The sequence below is a fragment of the Drosophila mauritiana genome, chromosome 3R (genome assembly GCF_004382145.1).
Source record: "Drosophila mauritiana strain mau12 chromosome 3R, ASM438214v1, whole genome shotgun sequence".
Lineage (NCBI taxonomy): Eukaryota > Metazoa > Arthropoda > Insecta > Diptera > Drosophilidae > Drosophila > Drosophila mauritiana.
Genome location: NC_046670.1, coordinates 6527618 through 6546511, shown reverse-complemented (window position 1 = coordinate 6546511; position 18894 = coordinate 6527618). Strand labels below are relative to the sequence as shown.

At 42.4% G+C, this 18894-nt stretch overlaps 1 protein-coding gene across 2 annotated transcripts; it reads right to left on the bottom strand.

The window, feature by feature from the left end:
- Positions 1 to 15676: 15676 nt before the first annotated feature.
- Positions 15677 to 17673, bottom strand: LOC117143648 (mitochondrial dicarboxylate carrier). 2 transcript variants are annotated; one of them, XM_033308428.1, is made up of 4 exons: positions 17543 to 17673; positions 17296 to 17503; positions 16514 to 17240; positions 15677 to 16254 (listed from the first exon to the last, which is right to left on the bottom strand). In XM_033308428.1, exons 3-4 carry the CDS (start codon positions 16939 to 16941, stop codon positions 15768 to 15770), a joined length of 915 nt encoding a protein of 304 aa, XP_033164319.1. In that variant the 5' UTR covers positions 16942 to 17240; positions 17296 to 17503; positions 17543 to 17673; the 3' UTR covers positions 15677 to 15767. The 2 variants fall into 2 exon arrangements, with proteins under 2 accessions (XP_033164319.1, XP_033164318.1); XM_033308427.1 differs by having other exon boundaries at positions 17296 to 17489.
- Positions 17674 to 18894: the final 1221 nt, after the last annotated feature.

Here is an 18894-nt window from a genome sequence, read left to right as displayed (position 1 = left end):
TACCGGGGTACCAGCAACGGAAGCGGGTACGGGATCGGGACCGAACGAGATGAAGGTGTCAGTATATTGCCCGTGGCACGCTGTGAATTCGCAACTAGCCGTTGCATTTGCGGCTTTGCCACAAGTTCAAACTGCGTGGGAGGTGGTGACCCCGCTAATGCCACACTCTCTCTCTATCTCTCACACAAACACACACTTTTGCACTTTCTAAACACTTTGGTACGGGGTTATTTCGTGCTTTTGCCTCTGGGGCCACCTCTATATTTATATTCAACCGACCCTCGTCGAAGGATCGCACGATATTGTTATCCTGGCTGAGTTATCCTCACGTTTCGGTGGCTGTAACCGCGCGCTGCGTGTTCATTGCTCGACTGCGGCAAACTGACAGGCGAGGAAAGCGCGCCGCTTTTCCATTTTCCGTTCGCCTAGGTCGTGTCCATAAGCCGAAGTTACACTTGTACCCGAACTCTTAGCCGGATAAAAGCGGGCCGAAAGAGAGAAGAGGACTCGAAGTGAAAGAGAGTGCCATTCTCTTTGGCTCGCAACAAACTTAAAGTCAATGTTGGCTCTGCGATTAAGGCCTTTGGGAATATGGCCCTATTTCGGCTTGGGTCTGCGCTTCAAATTCAATTTGGCCACTCTCACGTTGGCTGCTGCAATTTCGGGGCACTCGAAGGCCCGAAAACACCTTCCCGCCCCCTGATAATAAAGCGCCCACACCCGAAAACACCTCCGCCTCAGCTCGGCACATGCAAAGTGCGGGAAAAACGGGCAAACAATTGGGTCAATTGGTCATGGCTGTCAAGGTCTTAAACTTTCGTATTTATGGCATGCCATGCATTGTAATTTTAACTTTAATTTGTAAACTCGAATGAGGGGCGAGTGGAAAAACTCCATTGCGATCCGGAACGGCTGTTGATGGCATCCCGATGAAAGGGGTGAAAGGGATACTGGGCGGCAAAAGGGGTTACCAAGTGGCCGGGCTGCGTGCGTTGCATGTGCAGCAATTTCCGCCGTATTCGCGTGCTTCCGCCATCCAGTCCGGCCGGACTGCGACGGATTGCCACGGACTGCTCCGTACTACGCCGGAATGCGACGCTCGGGGCTGCCGGACAGCACTTAAGTATCTGTTGCCGACAAAGTGACACCCTCCAGATAATATCCGCAACTTGCGGTCTCCGCGTGCGACACACTGCCGTTCATAACGCGCGCGTGCCTCCACTGAATAACCCTACTGATAATAACCACTTGCAGTGCTGTCTGTAATGTAGGACGCAATAAATGGCCCGGAATGGGTGGCAGAAGTTCACCCATCGCAAGTTATTGGGAAATAAATGATTATATGATTATATATAAAAGCCATATTAGAGTAGCTAAGTATAATTAAAGCGGCCCTTAAATACATACCGCTTTGATACTTAATTTGATACTTAAATTATTTTTAAATAAGAAAAAATATTGCGAGCTCCCACTTTAATCAGTAACAAAAAATGCCATAAACTTCACCCCTCTTTCCGCATTTGTTGCCCTGTGATTTTCCATTTAGCCCACTAAAAGTTCAGCAGTGAGGAATCAAAATCCCCGAACATATATCAAGCTGAATCATAAATTCTGCTTACATATATCCCGCCTGTCGAATCAATAATTATGTAGGTTGTGTCTCGTTTTTGGGCGGTGTTTTTATGGCCAACTGGGTGCTAAATTTTATTTATTAGCAAACTTTTGCGGCCTGTGTAACTTTCTTCCATTTCTTTTCGACGGCTACACATTTCTGTCTGTCAATAAAGCTGGCTAACAACGACTGGCTCTTCATCTTTGTGTTGGCCATGTTGACGTGGATGTTGTGGCGCCTTCATTGGTTCGCCGGCGAACATAAATGGTCGACAGTAAATTAATTTACGTACATCAAGTGCGCTTAATGGCGTGTATGGGCGTGGCCGCTGGTCGACCCTTTCCCGTCGGTTTTCCCGAATCCAGACCTGATCCCGCTGCTCCTGCTCTACTCCAGTTCGAAAAAACGTTGCAAGTCGAGTGTCCTGTCCAGTCCCTGTGGCATGGCAAATGCGTGTTTGGACCGTGTCCCGCGGGCGGAGGAGTATCTCGCACTCCATTCCCAGCCATTTTCCCTCGCATGTTAGCCAGCCATTTTTCCCGCCACCGGGCAGCCCCCTTTTCTGCATCGCTGACATTTTAATTGCATTCGGACAAGGCAGCCAGTGCAGCTGCAACTGCGACTGTGACTGTAACGTCGATGACAAGGACAGCGAACCGTTCCAGAGACCGGACCAAAAAGTGCGATATGACATAAAAAAAAATATACCAAAGACTTTAAAAATAAATATAACAAAAAATGTACAACTCATGAATCAGAGCTTTTTTACAAACCACCTACTTATCCGGAAAAAATGTTTTACAATGGTTTAATATATTTCTATACTCTATAAAAATTAGCATGGGAATCGATAATTTAATCTCCACAATTAAATAAAATTTTAATAAAAAAATTTTAAAATATTAAAATTAGCACTGATTAGCAATTGCTTTATTTAAGTATCTTAACTTTGACAATCTATGAAAGATACAAAGAATTTCCTTTTTTATCATTCTTTTAAAGTATGATATATAAGTTCGATATACTTGAGAAATGTATTTCGTGCAGTGCACAGATGTACAGTTGTCGATGTCGGTGGTTCAAAGTGAGGCTGGGCCACTGACTTTTTGATTTGCTTAATCCCAGATCGTTCGCCGAACGGAGTAACTGGCGGGACATGGCCGAAAGAGGCAGCTGGGCAGAAAAAGAAATCCTTTTAAATATTTCAATAGACAGAAGGAGCCGGCTCGGCACCCAATGGCAGCTTCATTTAGCCGAGCAATGACCATTAGGCGCACAATTTCCTTTTTGACGTTGCGCTTTTGCCTCATATCTTTTGTCTGCAGCCGGGCTAAGCAGTTTCCCTTGGTAGCCGGCATCCCAGGCACCTTTTCGCATATCCAAGATACGCCAGACAATATAGCTAAATGTTTAATGAGCGCAAGTGCAGCGAGCCGGGGCCAAAGATATAGATATATGTAAGGAAATAGATGTAGGGGGCCTGGCAAACAAGGAAGCGGCTGCCGGCTAGGAAATGAAAGAAGCCGAATCGAAAGACAACATTTGGCCATATAAATAAATAAAATCCAGCTAAGACTACGAAAACGAAACGAATTGAAAAAGAATGGGGCCAAGTGTCTGCCCCATCTGCCACCTGCCACACTCTGCCGCACATACATATGTACCAGTCGAGTTCCTATGCATTTATGGTTCGGTGAACTTCTCGATGTGGAATGCACTATACATAAAGTAGAAAGTAACATGGATCAAAAGATAGATTAAGGTGGAGCATACATTTAACAAATGCATGCTATTGACTAGTGGAGTAATAAAATTTAAGCTTAAGGCAGTTTGAATGCCAGGCCCATTTTCATTAACTAAACTCATTAATAACTGGTTTATTTCTGATGATTACAACTGATTTAGCAGCACTAAGCTGACTTCCTCCGGATTCTATATGCCGATGGATATATCCATTTCTTCTGTGTCAATTTCGGAACTGGCTCAGCTCTAAAGTTCACTGAACTCCCCAGAAGTACGGGGATTATTGGGAGCAAGGCACACCAGAAGTTACTGCAACTGTTGTTACTCCTCGAGCGCTTATTCTCATATGGAATTGTGTCACGTATTTTATTTCGTCAGATGTCAGGGGATTGGGGATGGTGGATCGGAAACGGGGAACAGGGAACTGGGAACCTGACCAAAACTGTCCGCATAACTGGCGAAGCTCTGACGTTGCCGCCGAAACTTTACGGAGCACAGTCAAAGTTTCTAATTTAATTGTAAACTCAAAATGTGCAAGGCAGAAAATAAATCCCACGTACATATATGTAATGTGATTTCCCACCTGCCACTGCGAGGGGTTTAAGTTGGGGGTGAAGTCCCAGACTTGACCTATGACATGTTGGACCTTCCGCTTTTTGTGCGACCCAAGCAAGCGGTATTTTTAGGACTTTAACGATTTGAAATGAAATTAAGCCGAGCCAGTGAACCACGAAAATGGGATGCGAGTGGCTCGTTTGGCACATTAGTCACTATTTTTACCGCCGAGCGGTGTTGCACTTAAAAGCGGAATTTAATTATACCCAAAACCAAGGGCACGACATCCACATCAACATCCGCATCACGGCACGGATTTGAGCCTTCAGCGTGTTTGCCGTTTGTCAGGCCAACAATGCCATAATACCACCACACTTGGCCCCATTTCCACACACCACCTGGTGCGCCTCCTTTGGCCAGGTGCAATTCACCTGATCCCATTGTTTTGCTCCAACTTGGTGGCGCTGCCAAAAGCGAAAGTTTATAATGGACTTGGGCTTGGGCTTGTGCTGGGCTTGTGCTTGGGAGTGCAACTTTGATTCCGAACCGCTTCGAAATTAGTTGACAATGGAAGGCCTGAAGTTGGCAGCTAAAACAGGGACTAAAACAAGCCAGCCGGTCCCCAAAGCCAGCCGAATGAAATTGGAATGTTTGCCTTTGGCTTGAGTTTGCCTTTGCCTCGTCCAGCCCGCCAGTCTCCTCTGCTTAGTCCGCAACCGAAAACGATTCCCGGACACGGACAGGGAGCAGTCCTCCGTTTGCAATATCCGTCATTGCTTTCACAGTGGGTCCACAATATTCGGCAAGCCAATTAACTATCTAAAGCAATTTAAGAATTATATAACACATGTGAAATCTGTTTTAATTTATATATAGTATAAGTTTAAAGCTAATGTATTGCTAATCCGTAGATGTAACAAAAAAACCTACATATACCATAGATATGTTATATTTTATTTGAATAAGCTATATATATATATTATATATATTACTCATGTCTGATTCAATTCCAACGAAGAGCCCTTAAATATATATTGCATTCAATAGGCTCAGTCCTTAAAAATTTCATTACTAGCTTCTTCATTCTACTGAGAATTGAAAGTCCAAGAAAGTTGGTCCTCGATCAACTGTGCGCCAGTTATCTCCACGCCCCTTTTCGCTGTGGGGGGCGTTTCAATTGACATTTTAATTGCTACTCGCCGCCGTTGAGTTGCGTTGCGTTGCGCTGCGTTGCCATCATCGCCGCACAAGCAGCGACGCCTGCCGCTCCTTGCTGACACTCCAGGACCAGGACTCCACAGTTGGCCTCCATCTGCTCCGCATCCGATGCAGAGCCACTCCAGTCCGCCGGATCAGGAGGGGATTCCTCAGTGCATAATTTAATGTGGCTTAATGCCGGTTTATCTGCGCCAATTATTTGCCATCAACAGCCGGCTGACTGTGCGGCGAGGTCATTGACTGGTCTAATTGGAAAAGACAAAGGGGTAATTGCCGGGGTGGGCGTAGTGTCCAATGGGGATAGGTTGCACAAGCGCCGGCTTGCCAATTAATAACCCGACATCGCAGATAGCAGACCCTTGATGACAAGTTCAAGTCGGCCTGCTCGGGAGACCTTGCCAGATCATTGCGCTGCATAATTGCCTCGATTATGCACAACAATGGCGCGCCAATTCCACGTGGGGTTGAGGTTGATGCATGTGCTCCATAAACTTGCGAAGCTTTAAAAGTTACGCGATAAGAGCCGGCGAAGCCCCAAGTGTGCTCTTAGCCATCTTATCCCTGGCTAAGTCCCGTCTAAGGCGGTCCAAGCATTCCACACGGCGTATACGCAATGTCAGCACCACACACATCAATGTCGAATTAAACACCTGCCAGTGCGAATCGCTTTTAATCAATTACCCATTGCAGCTTTCAACTTTAAGGTGAGAGTGAAAAGCAGCTGGTGCCGCAGGAACTGGCTTCCTGCTACGAAGAATCAGGTAACCAGATCCTTCAAGGCGAAGCTCACTCACCGAAAATGGAGAATCAATGCACAATCAACACACTACAAGTTGTTTGCTGAAGTTTTCCAAGGCAAACAACAAATTTGTAGAGAATATAGGTCACTTAAGAATTCGCGTTTTTACAATTTTACGCGCTTTCTGAAACGGGTTCTCTCTTTTAATAATATTTTAATCACCATTAGATAACATAATTAAACATAAATGTTAATCTTAAATGCATTCCATTAATTTTGAATTTTTCTGAGTGCACCACGGCAGTTCCCATGTTTTTCCACTTTTCCCATTTAAATAGTCCTCTCGCTGTCCTCGCTTGTCCCTCTCCCACTCGTTACCACTCTAGCCGGAATCTGGAATCTGAAATCCGGAATCCAGGTTGCCAGGGCTCTAACGGAATATGAAATTTGCCACTTTTGGTTGCCAGTCGGCGGCGGATGTTCGGCGCTGTTTGTAGCCCTGTCGTCGCAGCGATTTCGAGTAAGTGAAATGCGCGTAAAAACTTTAATTAAAATGGAAACCTTACAATTGCATTGTGGCCGCAGGGACAGCCGATCGTCTACCATCTACCACCTACCGTCTGCCGTTCACCGTCGACATTTTAATTAAATTAAAAAATTCCCAGTTGCCAGCCGGTGTGTTGGCTGTCTCAAGATTCGCCGTCCCTGCGCCGGCGTTTGGGCCAAGTTAAAGCCTGCCGAACATTTCAATTGCGACGGCTATGGTATGGTGTCGGCCGTAATTAAATAAGCGCTACTTGGGCACATGGTCGGTCAAACTTGCCGGACGAAGCCATTGAGCAATGATTTCAAAGGAAATCAAATACACAATCCACCAGCTGAATCTGGATGGGGTTGACCAACAAAGCCAATGGAGGCCAACAAAACAACAAACCGAAACTGTCGCCGTAATCGAAGACGGGCAAGACTCTAATGAAAATCAATAATTCAAGCACACAATGGCCGATGGCGGCTTTAAAAGCCACTTTCATGCCGGTTCGGGCCATAAATAAAGCAAACTATGAGGCAATGAGGCGCCTTATGTTACTTAAGCTCTGCAGCTGTCGGCCTTTATTCTTTGTTGTTGCCACAGCCGCTGCTGCTGCCGTTGTTCTTCTGGCCAGCATTTCTTTGTGGCTGCCATGGATACACTAAAGCAATAGTTTTTGAGCAGGAAATCAATTAATCGTAAATTAACTAATTTTAACCAATGAAATCACTATATTATGTCCTCAATGGGAATTGGAAGTGCGTGTTAGAACCATTTATTTTTAAATCTGAATATTTATCTATTGAAATGTCGAATCAGACTTAAATGAACTTAAATAAACCAAATTAACACTCCTCTTATCGCAGTATTTTACTTTATTGCATTAATAATAAGTATCCAAAAGTATGAGAATAATATGTTTAAGTTAGCTTATATATGGTGTTCTTAAGTTAAAAATATATTTTACATCTAAATCAAAAGGTACTTAAGCCCGATGCATTTTATTGGCAAATATTTTGTTTACTTTCTCAATGTTGAATATTATGAGAAGATTTTGGTTAGCCTCCAAAAAGAGTAGCCTTATTAGGAAAAATGTATTCTATCACACAAAATTGATGCTCTTTGCCTTGCTTTTAATGTATTGTATTTTCTAAGTGCTTGAAGGCAATAGAAGTGAAATGGGGCAGAAAGTTGGCCCGGCCAGAATGGCTGCAATCGATGGCGTGTCTATGACAGACAACGAGCTGTTCAAAGGCGATACAGCCAGCATTATAATTGCTGGTACTCCACGGAGCATTAACCAACCAAACCACCCACCTCGTGGCTCCGCATTAAAGGCATTGAAGGGCAAACAATTTAACTTTGTTTCCCTCGAATAAACCAGAACAGATAATGTTGCGAGCAGGTCCTGCAAGTGAAGCTGTTGTACCTCGCCTGGTGTATTAAATAATTGAGCGTATGAAAATGTAGCTGAGGAAATTCCTTGGTGCATTAGCTCATAACACATACGCACTCGGAAATAGTGGAGGAGCACACTTTCGGCTGAAAACTTTTCAGCACATGTTGTAAAGCACATTACCTTTTGGGGGCTAAGCAAAACAAATCTGTCCCAAAAAGGCGATGGGAGTGCACTGAAATGGCTCAGTAGCAGAAAGCGTGTTTCGAGTCCTAAGAGTGCAAATAATTTTCTCCTTTTCCGCTTTTGCCCGACAGCCTGACACAATGTTTCACACCTTGGTGGCCCACAATGGGAGACAAATGGCCAAAAGGGGGGAAAAAACTACTGGCTGGCTGGCGATGAAATGAAGTGCGGCTCGAATGACATGCAAACTTTTAGCTCTCCCTTGCCCGCAGGACATGCACATCCTTTGGTGCCGTTTGCATTTGTCGAGTTACCAATAAAGTGTCTTTGAATGGAGAAAATTGACTCTGGCATGACAAACAGTTCCCGGAATCCTGGTAGAACGCGGCTGAAAAACAACTCGGCCATGAAAGCGTTTTGGCCGCATGACTTGTACTATCCCCTCAAACAATAAAGAACAACGCTAGTTCGTCTGTATGTTACACATATGTGTTTTGGGTGGGCTCTATGTTTCGAGTCAGTTGCTTTATGGGCAATTTATGAGCTCACATTAAGTCGAGCTCGTGTGAAGAAAAGCATAAGGTAGTCGGTTAAGCCATGTGATTTGTGTTGTAAAACCATATGAATAAAACATTTAATAACCACAAAAAGTTAATTGGAGAAATTAAGGTACTTGTGCGTTTTTTAAATGCCCTATAAAGGCATAAACATTTTTGTGGTATCTATTGAAAGTTATATGATTTGTATTGTAATGCCCAATTAAAATGTATCATGCTTTTTTCCCATAACTTTTATAATTTGCTTTGAACATCATAAAGCACATTAATAATTCCAATAAATTTTAGAAATAGCAGCTTAATTTTTTAAATATATACATAGAGTATACAAGTTTCGGAGCTCTTTTATTTATTAGATAAGCCCATGAAAATTGCTTTTCTATTACCCCTGGTTGCGTCTGACTTTTTAATGTGCAAATAAAACGCTGCTTAGCCATTAACTCACATGAGCGGCAAACAGGAAAGCATTTATTATTTATCGCTGAGCTAATGAAATTTTTGACATTCCCGCGATTCATTTGTCTGTGCAAATGAGAGTGACTTGGCAGCTCTCAAGGATGGGAAATGCGCCATGCATATAGACAGACATACGTATGTATGGACAGCAAATTGGTAATTGATCTGATACAATATATGCCCCCGATATCAGCCACAAATCATAGTAGTTACACCCCACCTCACCTTGATTAAACAGCCTGGAGCCGGGCAAATATTGTTGTGTGTACCTATAATTGTTTACTCGGAGTACAACCAATAAAATACGCAGCCCTTCGGCAATTGGCCCATACAGCTGGTTCGCACTTGTGTGCCTTTTGTTGGTGGCACGCCAGGAGTTGTATCTGTGATTAATGGTAGCCCATATTTCTACACTGCCAGCAATTAGTGCAAACGAAATCAAATTTGAGCAGCGGCAGTAAAACGAAACTGGCCAGCGGGCGGTCCACGTAAAGTAGCCACCATATCTTACATATATTTGCCTAATAATGGTTCTTAAGTGGGAAGAAGACGGGAATGCCGACGGCGGCACATAGTTGCCATTTTATTTATGACACTCACTGGCCACGCCCACAAAAACCGGCACAAGAGATAATAACACGGGCCAACATTATTCTTCTTGGCCAACTGGTCTCCAGGGCGCAACTTGCCAACAGCAGTCGAGGGGCATAAAGCGTCGAAAGCCAGGGAAAACGAGAGTGGAAATGGAATTGGAATCGGCATTGCCATAGCCATCGCCAGGATGAGCGGCAAGTGGGCAGATAATTATCTCAGTGCATAATCTGAGCCACCAGCACATCTTACTTGCTTCTTGCCTGTGGCCAAGAATCTCAGCCCGGCCGGAGTCAAGTGCCTCTGACTTTTGCCTGTTGTTGTTTGGTATTTACACGAAAATTATGCTGATTATGAGATTGTTCATGCGCGGAGCAAAAAGGAGGTGTGACTTTCGTGGAAACGCCTCGACGTGTCGCAGCTTTAGGGCTCCCAAAAGATCGATTCAAGTCCCAGTCCCAGTTCCAGCTCCAGCTCCAGTCCCATGGCAGAAACGTGTCGTCAAGGCCTCGTCCATATCATTTCTGTTCCATTAGCAATGGTAATTTTGCTTAATTAGTTGATGAACAGCGTGCAGCTGTGTGATTCTTTTCTGGCCAAGTACATCCATCCAAAAGTCAAGCAGCTGCACTCGAGTGAAGCGCCACTTCAGGCCGCTAAATTGGCACACGCATTAAAAGCTGCTCAAGCACATTGCTCATACGCCATGTGCAGCGAGCAGGCTTTAAGAACGTTGTTCATACGCCGCGTGGAGCGCGAAACGCTTAAAACGTTAAATCCCCGCCATATCCATATCCGTATCCGAATCCATTCCAGCCGCACATAAATGATATACAACAGCCGAATAGTAGACGCAATAAATCCAAAACGCAAACTAAATAAATTAGGAATTTTAGTATTTATGGGAACGTTTTCTGGCTCATCAACCATGGGAGTCACGTAGCCGAGTTTACAGCCGCAACTAGGCGAAACCTTTTGCTGATTACGACGTGACCAGTCGGGAAAAGTGAGTAAGTCTATCTCTGCAAGACCGGGACTGTCTGGGTGTGTGGCTGCGGTACATAAAATTATTTTAAATTATTTTTGATAATTGAATGAAGCACAGGAAAACGTAGAATGATTTAACGCCATATCTCATGGCGACCCCATCCGAAGGAATGATAACTCTTTCTGGTTTATCCGCGCATGCGCCACTTTCGAGGAGAGAATCCTGCAGGATTAGAGGGGCGAATGTTGCGGAGGAGGCGCATCGAGCACGTGCACTTTGTTTACACAAAGTAATGAAATTTCAACAAACAAGCAGCTGGGAAATTGCCATGTCTACGATTCGAGTGTGGGGAGTGGGCCAACCGAAATTGCGCATAAATGCGGCTAATTGCATTAGGAAACAATGTTGCCAATAAGCATTTGACAGACATCAAAGCACCCAACAAGTTTTCCCACTCAATTCAAATTCAATGCATATTGATGAGCTCAGCTTGGAGCAAAGAGCGATATGGGGGCTAATTCGACGATGGAAAGCAACGAAAGTAAGCAAAGATTTCAAATGATGAATTTCGCAGTATCTATTCTGAGATGGAGATGAGCTATGCCAAATAAGTTATGTTTAAATATAAATGTTGTTAAATGTAATGTTACCGTCGCTCTATAAAATCTAGTATATAGATTCTAGTAGCATGCACCTTTGAAAAATAGTTTTAACATCTTTTTTCCATTTTATTATAAGTTTTTCCAATTTCTTTGCCAAAATCATTTAGACCACAAAGCACTGAAAGCTGACATGCCCTCAAGATCATATTATCGATATCGATATTTGAGTAGAGTAACGGGTATCTGATAGTCGAGGAACTGCACTTTAGTGCCTCTAGAAATATGTATTCCGAAAATGCATTGAAATTCAACCAATGGCCGTCCACTTCATTTTGATATCCTTGCGAGTGCCATGAAGCGCTGAATTTCACGACCTTTTATGGCCAACCAGTTGGAAATGGAATGCATGGAATGCAGTTGACCTCGGATGCCGGCAGCGGGATCTTTGTGCATTGCATTTATCTAAATCCGAGCAGCCTTGGCCGTTCAACGCAACTCACCTCGACATTTTATGAGCTGGAAGTTGGATTCGCTCCGTGGCAGCATAAATTATACCGCATGCATTTGTTTGGCGAGAGTTTTTCCCACTTTTTTCTTATTTGCCACGGCGGTGGCCTTGAGTGCGGCAAATGCAAACTACCACGTCGAAACAAGGAGCAGCTGCAGCAGAATCAGCCAACGGGAAAATCGAAACAGAGAGAGGGAAAACTCAAAGACGGGGCAATGCTGTAATTCACCCAAAAATACAACAAGGTCACTGGAAAACGAAATGCCAGAGCTTTAAGAAGCTTTCGGTAATCGAAACGCATGGCTTTAGTTCTAATTAAATAGCAATTTCGGGCATTTTCCGTAGCTATCGCAGAAACTTTCCACCAGGCGGCCCTACAAAGTACATACAAAATACTCGTAATCCCAATTTGCATAAATATTTATGCTGATGGCCCTTAAACTGCTAGCCCCTCACACCATTTGTGTTAATGCGTCTTAATCTTTAATGAGCCAAGTTTCGCGATTCGCGGTTCGGTTTACGCTGGATTCTATCCGTGCCCCTGGGTTCGGGTACCGTTATGGCCTCCGGATTGGAGTACGAGTAACCACTCAGCATGACCCCGTGGCCAGGGAAATTGCTCTGGAAGTGGAGTGGAGGAACTATGTACTTTCGCCCCGATAGATACGATGAGATCTAATTATAAAGATAAACTGTTATGCTTCCTGCTTCTGCGTATGTGGCGAGCATTCAAATGGCCAACCAATTCCCGCCTGACAGATGCCAAATAACTTTCAATGCGTTCGGAATCTGAAGTCCTTCGCTTGAGTTCTCTTTGTAAAATCACTTGAGGCAAGCAACCACTTGGCAAAATAATTTTACCACAAAATTCAAAAGCTCCAGTTGTCCAGTTCAGTCTCAAAGTATGTCAGTCCAGCTTAAAATTTAAAATTCTTATTTAATTAAAGAAATTTTCCTTAACAAAATAAATGTATTTTTATACTTATTTTAAAATTATAACACCTTTAATAGACAGACGTTTAGGAAAAGTGAGATATTTTACGTGCCCTTCTTGTTGAATCACCTGTGAGTTCCCTTGAGCACTTGGGATAAATTCGTATCCCTAAAATTAAATTAAAGCATAATTAAATGGTCCAGAATGTGCTGTTTAATCCACCGGCAGCACCGATTGCCCCACTCAATTTAACCCTCTGGCTCGCTGGGTACTCCGTATTCTGCTGACAGCCAAATCCACAGCAAAGATAACAAAGCAAACCGTAGCAAAACCAACTTCCGATGGCAGCTCACACCCTCGAGATTCACGCTACTTATTTTAATTGCTCGACATTTTTCAGAAACTTTTCGTACGCGCACATTGGCACGCATACCCCATACATACATATATATATATGTATATATGTATATATATATATATTTTAAGGGGCATTTGCAGTTTCGCAGCTTAATCGACTGATTTAGAAGTTTATTGCATTCTGGGGCATCTCGGGGAAATGGGAATGTGGAGCCGTCCACGAAGGTATTTAAGGGCTCCTCTGCGTGTTCCATGCCGGCAACTCCACTTCATTTGTGTCTCGAACGCCGCCGGTTGGCAATATAAATGGACTTCCGTGCATTAAGCGGATAATGCCAGGACGAACGACCAGACAAAGCGCCACTTCAAATTGCGCTCAAATTTATTGGCCTGCATTTAAATGGCCGACAATTGCGAACGCCTTGCTGCGACTCCATTCAGTCATAAGTGCACTCGCAAAAATCTGAAAGTAGAAAGTAGTTTAATATTTGGAATTATAATTACCTAGAATTTAAAATAAACCAATCAAGTAAATGGCATATATGGTAGTTACATTCCTTTGATGAATTTGATTTTTGTAACTTGATCCCAATTTTTTTAACCCTTTATAAGAATGAAATTGGATGTCCCTTGACTGCATTCAAGTCATTTCCACGCGAACTGTTACGCATTCAGACGACCACCGACGTGCGGCAACTGGTAGCTGTTGTCCTTGACCATCGCATGAATAACTGCGCAGGACTCGGACTGGCTGTTGTCCTTGCGACAATGCGTACAATTAAGCAAAACCGCAAAAATCACACAATTTATGCAGCAGGCTCAGCATATTAATGGCTGCTTATTGAGACGACAACATGGAATGTAACGAAATTTGCATTAAAACTGATTTATGCATTTGTCGCTGCGGTCGTTATTGCCGCTGTTTTGACTCTTGTTTCGGCCTGGTTGTCCTGAATGTCCTGTTGGTCCTGCCAACCGATGCTGCGCAGGCATTTTCGTACATTTTGCGCAACCCAATGACAATTTTATGATGTACTTCGTGGGGACATCAAAGCGGTGCCATAAAGTTTTAAAGTGGAATTTAGCAGGGAATGCGGCTAGGCTAACAACAGCTGGCTTAAAAACAAATTTTATAATCTAGGAAATAATTTAACAGGAGGCCCATTTAATATTTATTAAATCTATTAACTCCGCAAATCGTAAGAAAATATATTGTTCCTTTTACAATTTTTGAGCTAAACCAAAGATATCTTAAAAAATACATCACATTTACATTGTTTTCAAAAACGTGTACGTGGGCAATTCAAATATAATTTACAAATAACTGTAAATCGCATTTAATTTTTATTAACTCAAGAAAACACAAGAAAATATATTGTTTCTTATAATGCTGTGTAAAATGTAAACAAACTTTTTTTTCCAACAAATCAAAAGATGTCTTTAATAAAAATTTAATTTATGTGCCTGAAAACTTTTTTACTTTCTTTTAAAAATGTGAAAGTGGGCAATAAAAATATAATAATTCTCTTTCAGTTTTTTATGCAACTCATGGAACAACCATTAGTGTTGATGACAATTGATTTTTTAAGTGTTTCATGTTTCAAAGCAATTAATCCACCACAGATACTATTTAAATGCTTATCCAGTACCAAAGAGCATGTCATAAAATCTTTTCCAAACCTCGCAATTATTTGTACATACCAAATGACCCGCAACCGGAGAAATTTCGATTAAATTCAATTTTTCCAACAACATTTGTGCTTTAATTTGTGCGATCACGTATGTATTAACAGCTAGTGACCGGTGAAATTAAATTCTTTCCGTAATTATTATTTATTTTTATTTCCGCAACCACTCACATGTGCCACTTGAATCCGAAAAGGTTCGGAACACATTTAATTTTTAATGTTTCCAAAATGTAATTAACTTTGTAACGACAAATGTCTGCAGCATATGCCTGAAAAAGTGCTGAAAAGTTGCTCACATTTTGGCCAGAACTTAAACGCTGTTTAGGACATTGAAAGCGCTTTAGCTGGCATTAATGTTGCATGGGTGATGGCATCGATAAGAGCAGTATGGCATTCACCTTGAGTCTTGTCCGGCACACGAGGCGTATGATTGTTTTCCCATGTCAACACATCGTGTGTCTAAACTGGCTTTCCTTTCGCTTTTCCCATTTACACTCGGTGGCTGGTTTAATTTCCCATTTCTCGTGTAGCCTTTTAATGGCTTTAATGCGATTACAGGACATCAGCCCAGTACGCCCGCATTATGGCTTTCCTGCTGAAATGGCAGTTCCACTGGCACACGGCAGCTTCATTAGCTTTAAAGGCCATTAAAGCATTCATCTGGGTAATGGAGTACCTCACCTCATAAAGCAGTCATTCAGAAGGCCAGCTCCAACAAAACGGGACCAAAATAAAAAGAAGCGAGTCGTGAAAGCGAAAATAAAAAGCCGGGAAAAGCCTCGGCCAAAGAAAATGCAAATTGCAAATTCGAGATTTAATTTCGTTAGCAAACAAAGAACATACCAGGATATTTACTCACAGTACTCCTGGAGATTTTCACCACGACAAACTGATTGGTTTCCAATAGGCGCAAACGTGAAAGGTTTCGTCAATTTGTAAAATTTAAAAATATATTTCAATAAATTTTTCTATCTAGTTTACCTTCATTAATCAAATACAAATGAACTAAAGCCATGCTTAATATATGTATATTTTATTTTCTGACATGCGATGTAATGAATGATCATGTAATAGCAAAGCTAGAAATTTTGAAAATAACGCAAATAGTTCAGTCATCGACATCATCGTATCGATAAAATGCACCTGTTTGTTTCGGCTCTGGGAGATATCCAAAGTGAGTCCTCAGGTACTCGAGCCCCAAGAATAATAATACCGTGTGCGGCAATAATCGACTCAAAGAGGGAACGTATCCCTTGAAGAAGGCCAGAGGTCCCTCCTTCGAAGTCTTTACAAACACATCCCCCAATCCAGAATACTCGCCAGGTGCTGCATTCATGCGACGTGTCTTCACCACGTCGATGGGCTGCGTCAAGGTGGTGGCCACCACGGAGGAGATCATCGATGCTAAGATGTAGGTGCCCATATTCTCGGGCATTCCCAATTTTATCATTTGGGACTTGCTCTGCTCGTAGAACGCGATCTGACCTACGGTCATAAAAGCTCCACGGAGCGCGATCATCGAGGCGCCATTGAAGAGATTTTTCCATCCTTCGTCGCGGGTGATTCGCACCAGTCCATCAATGGCGTGCTTGTAGCTGAAAAAAAAAATGAAACGAACTCGTAAAATAACGTACTTCCATTTCAATAACTTTTAAGCGTTTTAAGGGATTTTTAGTTCCAACAGAGTTCGAAGATCCGGCAACAAACTTCCGCTGCGTTGACAAACGGACGGACAACCGGACAAGACCTGCTCAAGAATACTTTAAATGGTCGGAAACACTTCCTTTAACGATAACGATTTCCGAACAAAAGTCTTTAAATTTAAAGGCGAGTTTTGTGCATAAAATATCTTACTTGCGCCTCTTCTCTGGTGGCAACTTGACATCGTTCTGCAGGCGGACGTTGATCAGATCTGCAGGAGCGCCCACAAACCCGCCGATTCCTCCGGCAATCGCTGCTAGGCATGTTTTGCCGGTCATGGTGCTGGTGTCCATAGCTCCAGAGCCCACCGAATAAATGCCAAAACGGGCCAACGTGTACGTGTATTGGCGCAGCATTGAGGCCGAGATGCCATTGTACATGGCCATAGGTCCCTGTTCCTTGACAATCTTGCGGGTGGTCTGGAACACCGATAGCTTCTCCGCCTGAGTCTGGATGAGCACCTTGATCAAATCGATCGGATGAGTCACCATGGCAGCCATGGAGCTGGCCAGGCCTCCAAAGTACCAGCGGGCAATACGCCGCTGGTTGTAGGACATCAATCCACCCCTTCTGATCGACATCTTGTGTTATCTATTTGCTAACTTCTTACCCTTAATTTATTACTCCGAATCTAGTTGTGTGTTGTTCGTTTAATGTGAGTATAATGTATATGTATATGAAAGTGTGAGGTTGATCTAACGACTGACGAGTTTAAAGGCAAGGAAAGCATGATTGGTGTTAAAGACTTTTTAAATTTTGTGGACATGATATCAACATTAAGACACAAAAATTTTGAATTTATTTTCAAATCACAGTGAATAATGCTAACCAAATGAATTATTTAAATGTAGTAGAAATTTGGTCGTCCCTTCGACAGATCCTGCAACATCATAATTAGCATTATAATTTTATTACTTATGTTTTACTTCACTCACTCCTAATCTGTACAACATCGGAATTCCTATAATGCCACCACCAACAATGCAATAGTCCATCAAACGTTTTTTGACCACTTCGTCGACAGAATTCAAATACAGATATATTGGAACAGCCAGAGCAATCAAAGATGTATTTAGTAGTATCACCATAATTATTATCCAAGCAGCTGCTTTAGGCTTATCCTTATCATCTGAAATCATTATACTAAAATCAAGCATATTATTTGTGCGTCTGCCACCTCACCTGTCTCAACTAAGCTAATCGATTCATCTTGACCATTTTCCAAGATCCCGAGCTCCATTTCAAAACCTTTTTTTCCCGTTCGTGATCCGTTAATGAAATTGTAATTGTATTTTTTTTATATGAAACTTAATGTAAGGCAACTTTGACACTAAATGCAAGGATATAACTTTTTATTAGTAAAAATATAAACCGCTTTTTATAACAGATGCCATGGAAATCATACGCAAGTACCTAAGTACATTATATTATCATTATGAAAACTTTCCATTGCTAATTTTGAAATGGTAATTATCATACTTTTTGTTGGAATTTTTGCGTGAAGTATAAGTCCTAGCTAGTCATTACAATAGCGTTTCCTTGTCACATTATTTACACCTGATTTGCCAAAAGACTGCTACTCACTTCCGGGCGGGGAACAAAGCAAAATGGAAGAAAACAAAACGACCTGAGCACGCAACAAAGGTCTGTGAGAAATGCCTCAATCACGCACCTCTGATTATGCTAATGGATCTGAACCACTGTTGTTTCATAAATATTTTGACAGCTCAAGCACCGGAAACGGACGCTTGAAATTGTCCACAAGTGCCTGTATTTTAATTGGTCATTTGGTTTTGACAGCTGGAAACTCAGGCCTAGCCACTCGAATGGAAAGCTCGACCGCTCTTCAAACAAAAGTGTGTGAAATGGGTAGGAGTAGGATGGCTATTAAATAAATAAATCTTGGCCAGAAAGTTATTATTTGGCCGATACGAAACGCATCAATTCCATTGGCAGACCAATAAACCCAACATAACGCCGGAGGAATTTTCTGCCAGTTTAGGAGGATAGATATTTTTTGAAAATGCAATAAAATCGGCACAACATTTTTGAAAATTGCCTCAAAAGCGAAATACATTTTATATCCAAAACAAAGTGGGTTGGTTATATTTCTATGCAATTTCGGCCATTGGCATATTGGCAAAGTTCAGTCGCAGATAAAAGCGGCTAAATAATTTGGTTTCACTTCGATGGCCACCCAAATTGAATGTTATTTCGATTTATGTTCCGTTTTGGTCACAATTCAATGGACTTTCGGTGAGTTTTCTACCAAAATCACGGCTGATGGATTGGATTTTAATTCCGGTGCAGCTGTCCGCGAACACACAAATATTTGCAAATCCCGCCCAAATTGTCGCATTGCGTTTGTTTGTTTTTCATGTAATTCTATTTTGCGGTTTGCTTAACTGAAATGCCAGCTCACGTTTATTATTTTACCATAATTGGTTTTAGCTGCCAAATATAATTATCGCTTGGTGAGATGACCGACCGCCCAGTAACGAAAAGTTAACGGAGGAAACTTTTAAATGCTCAAA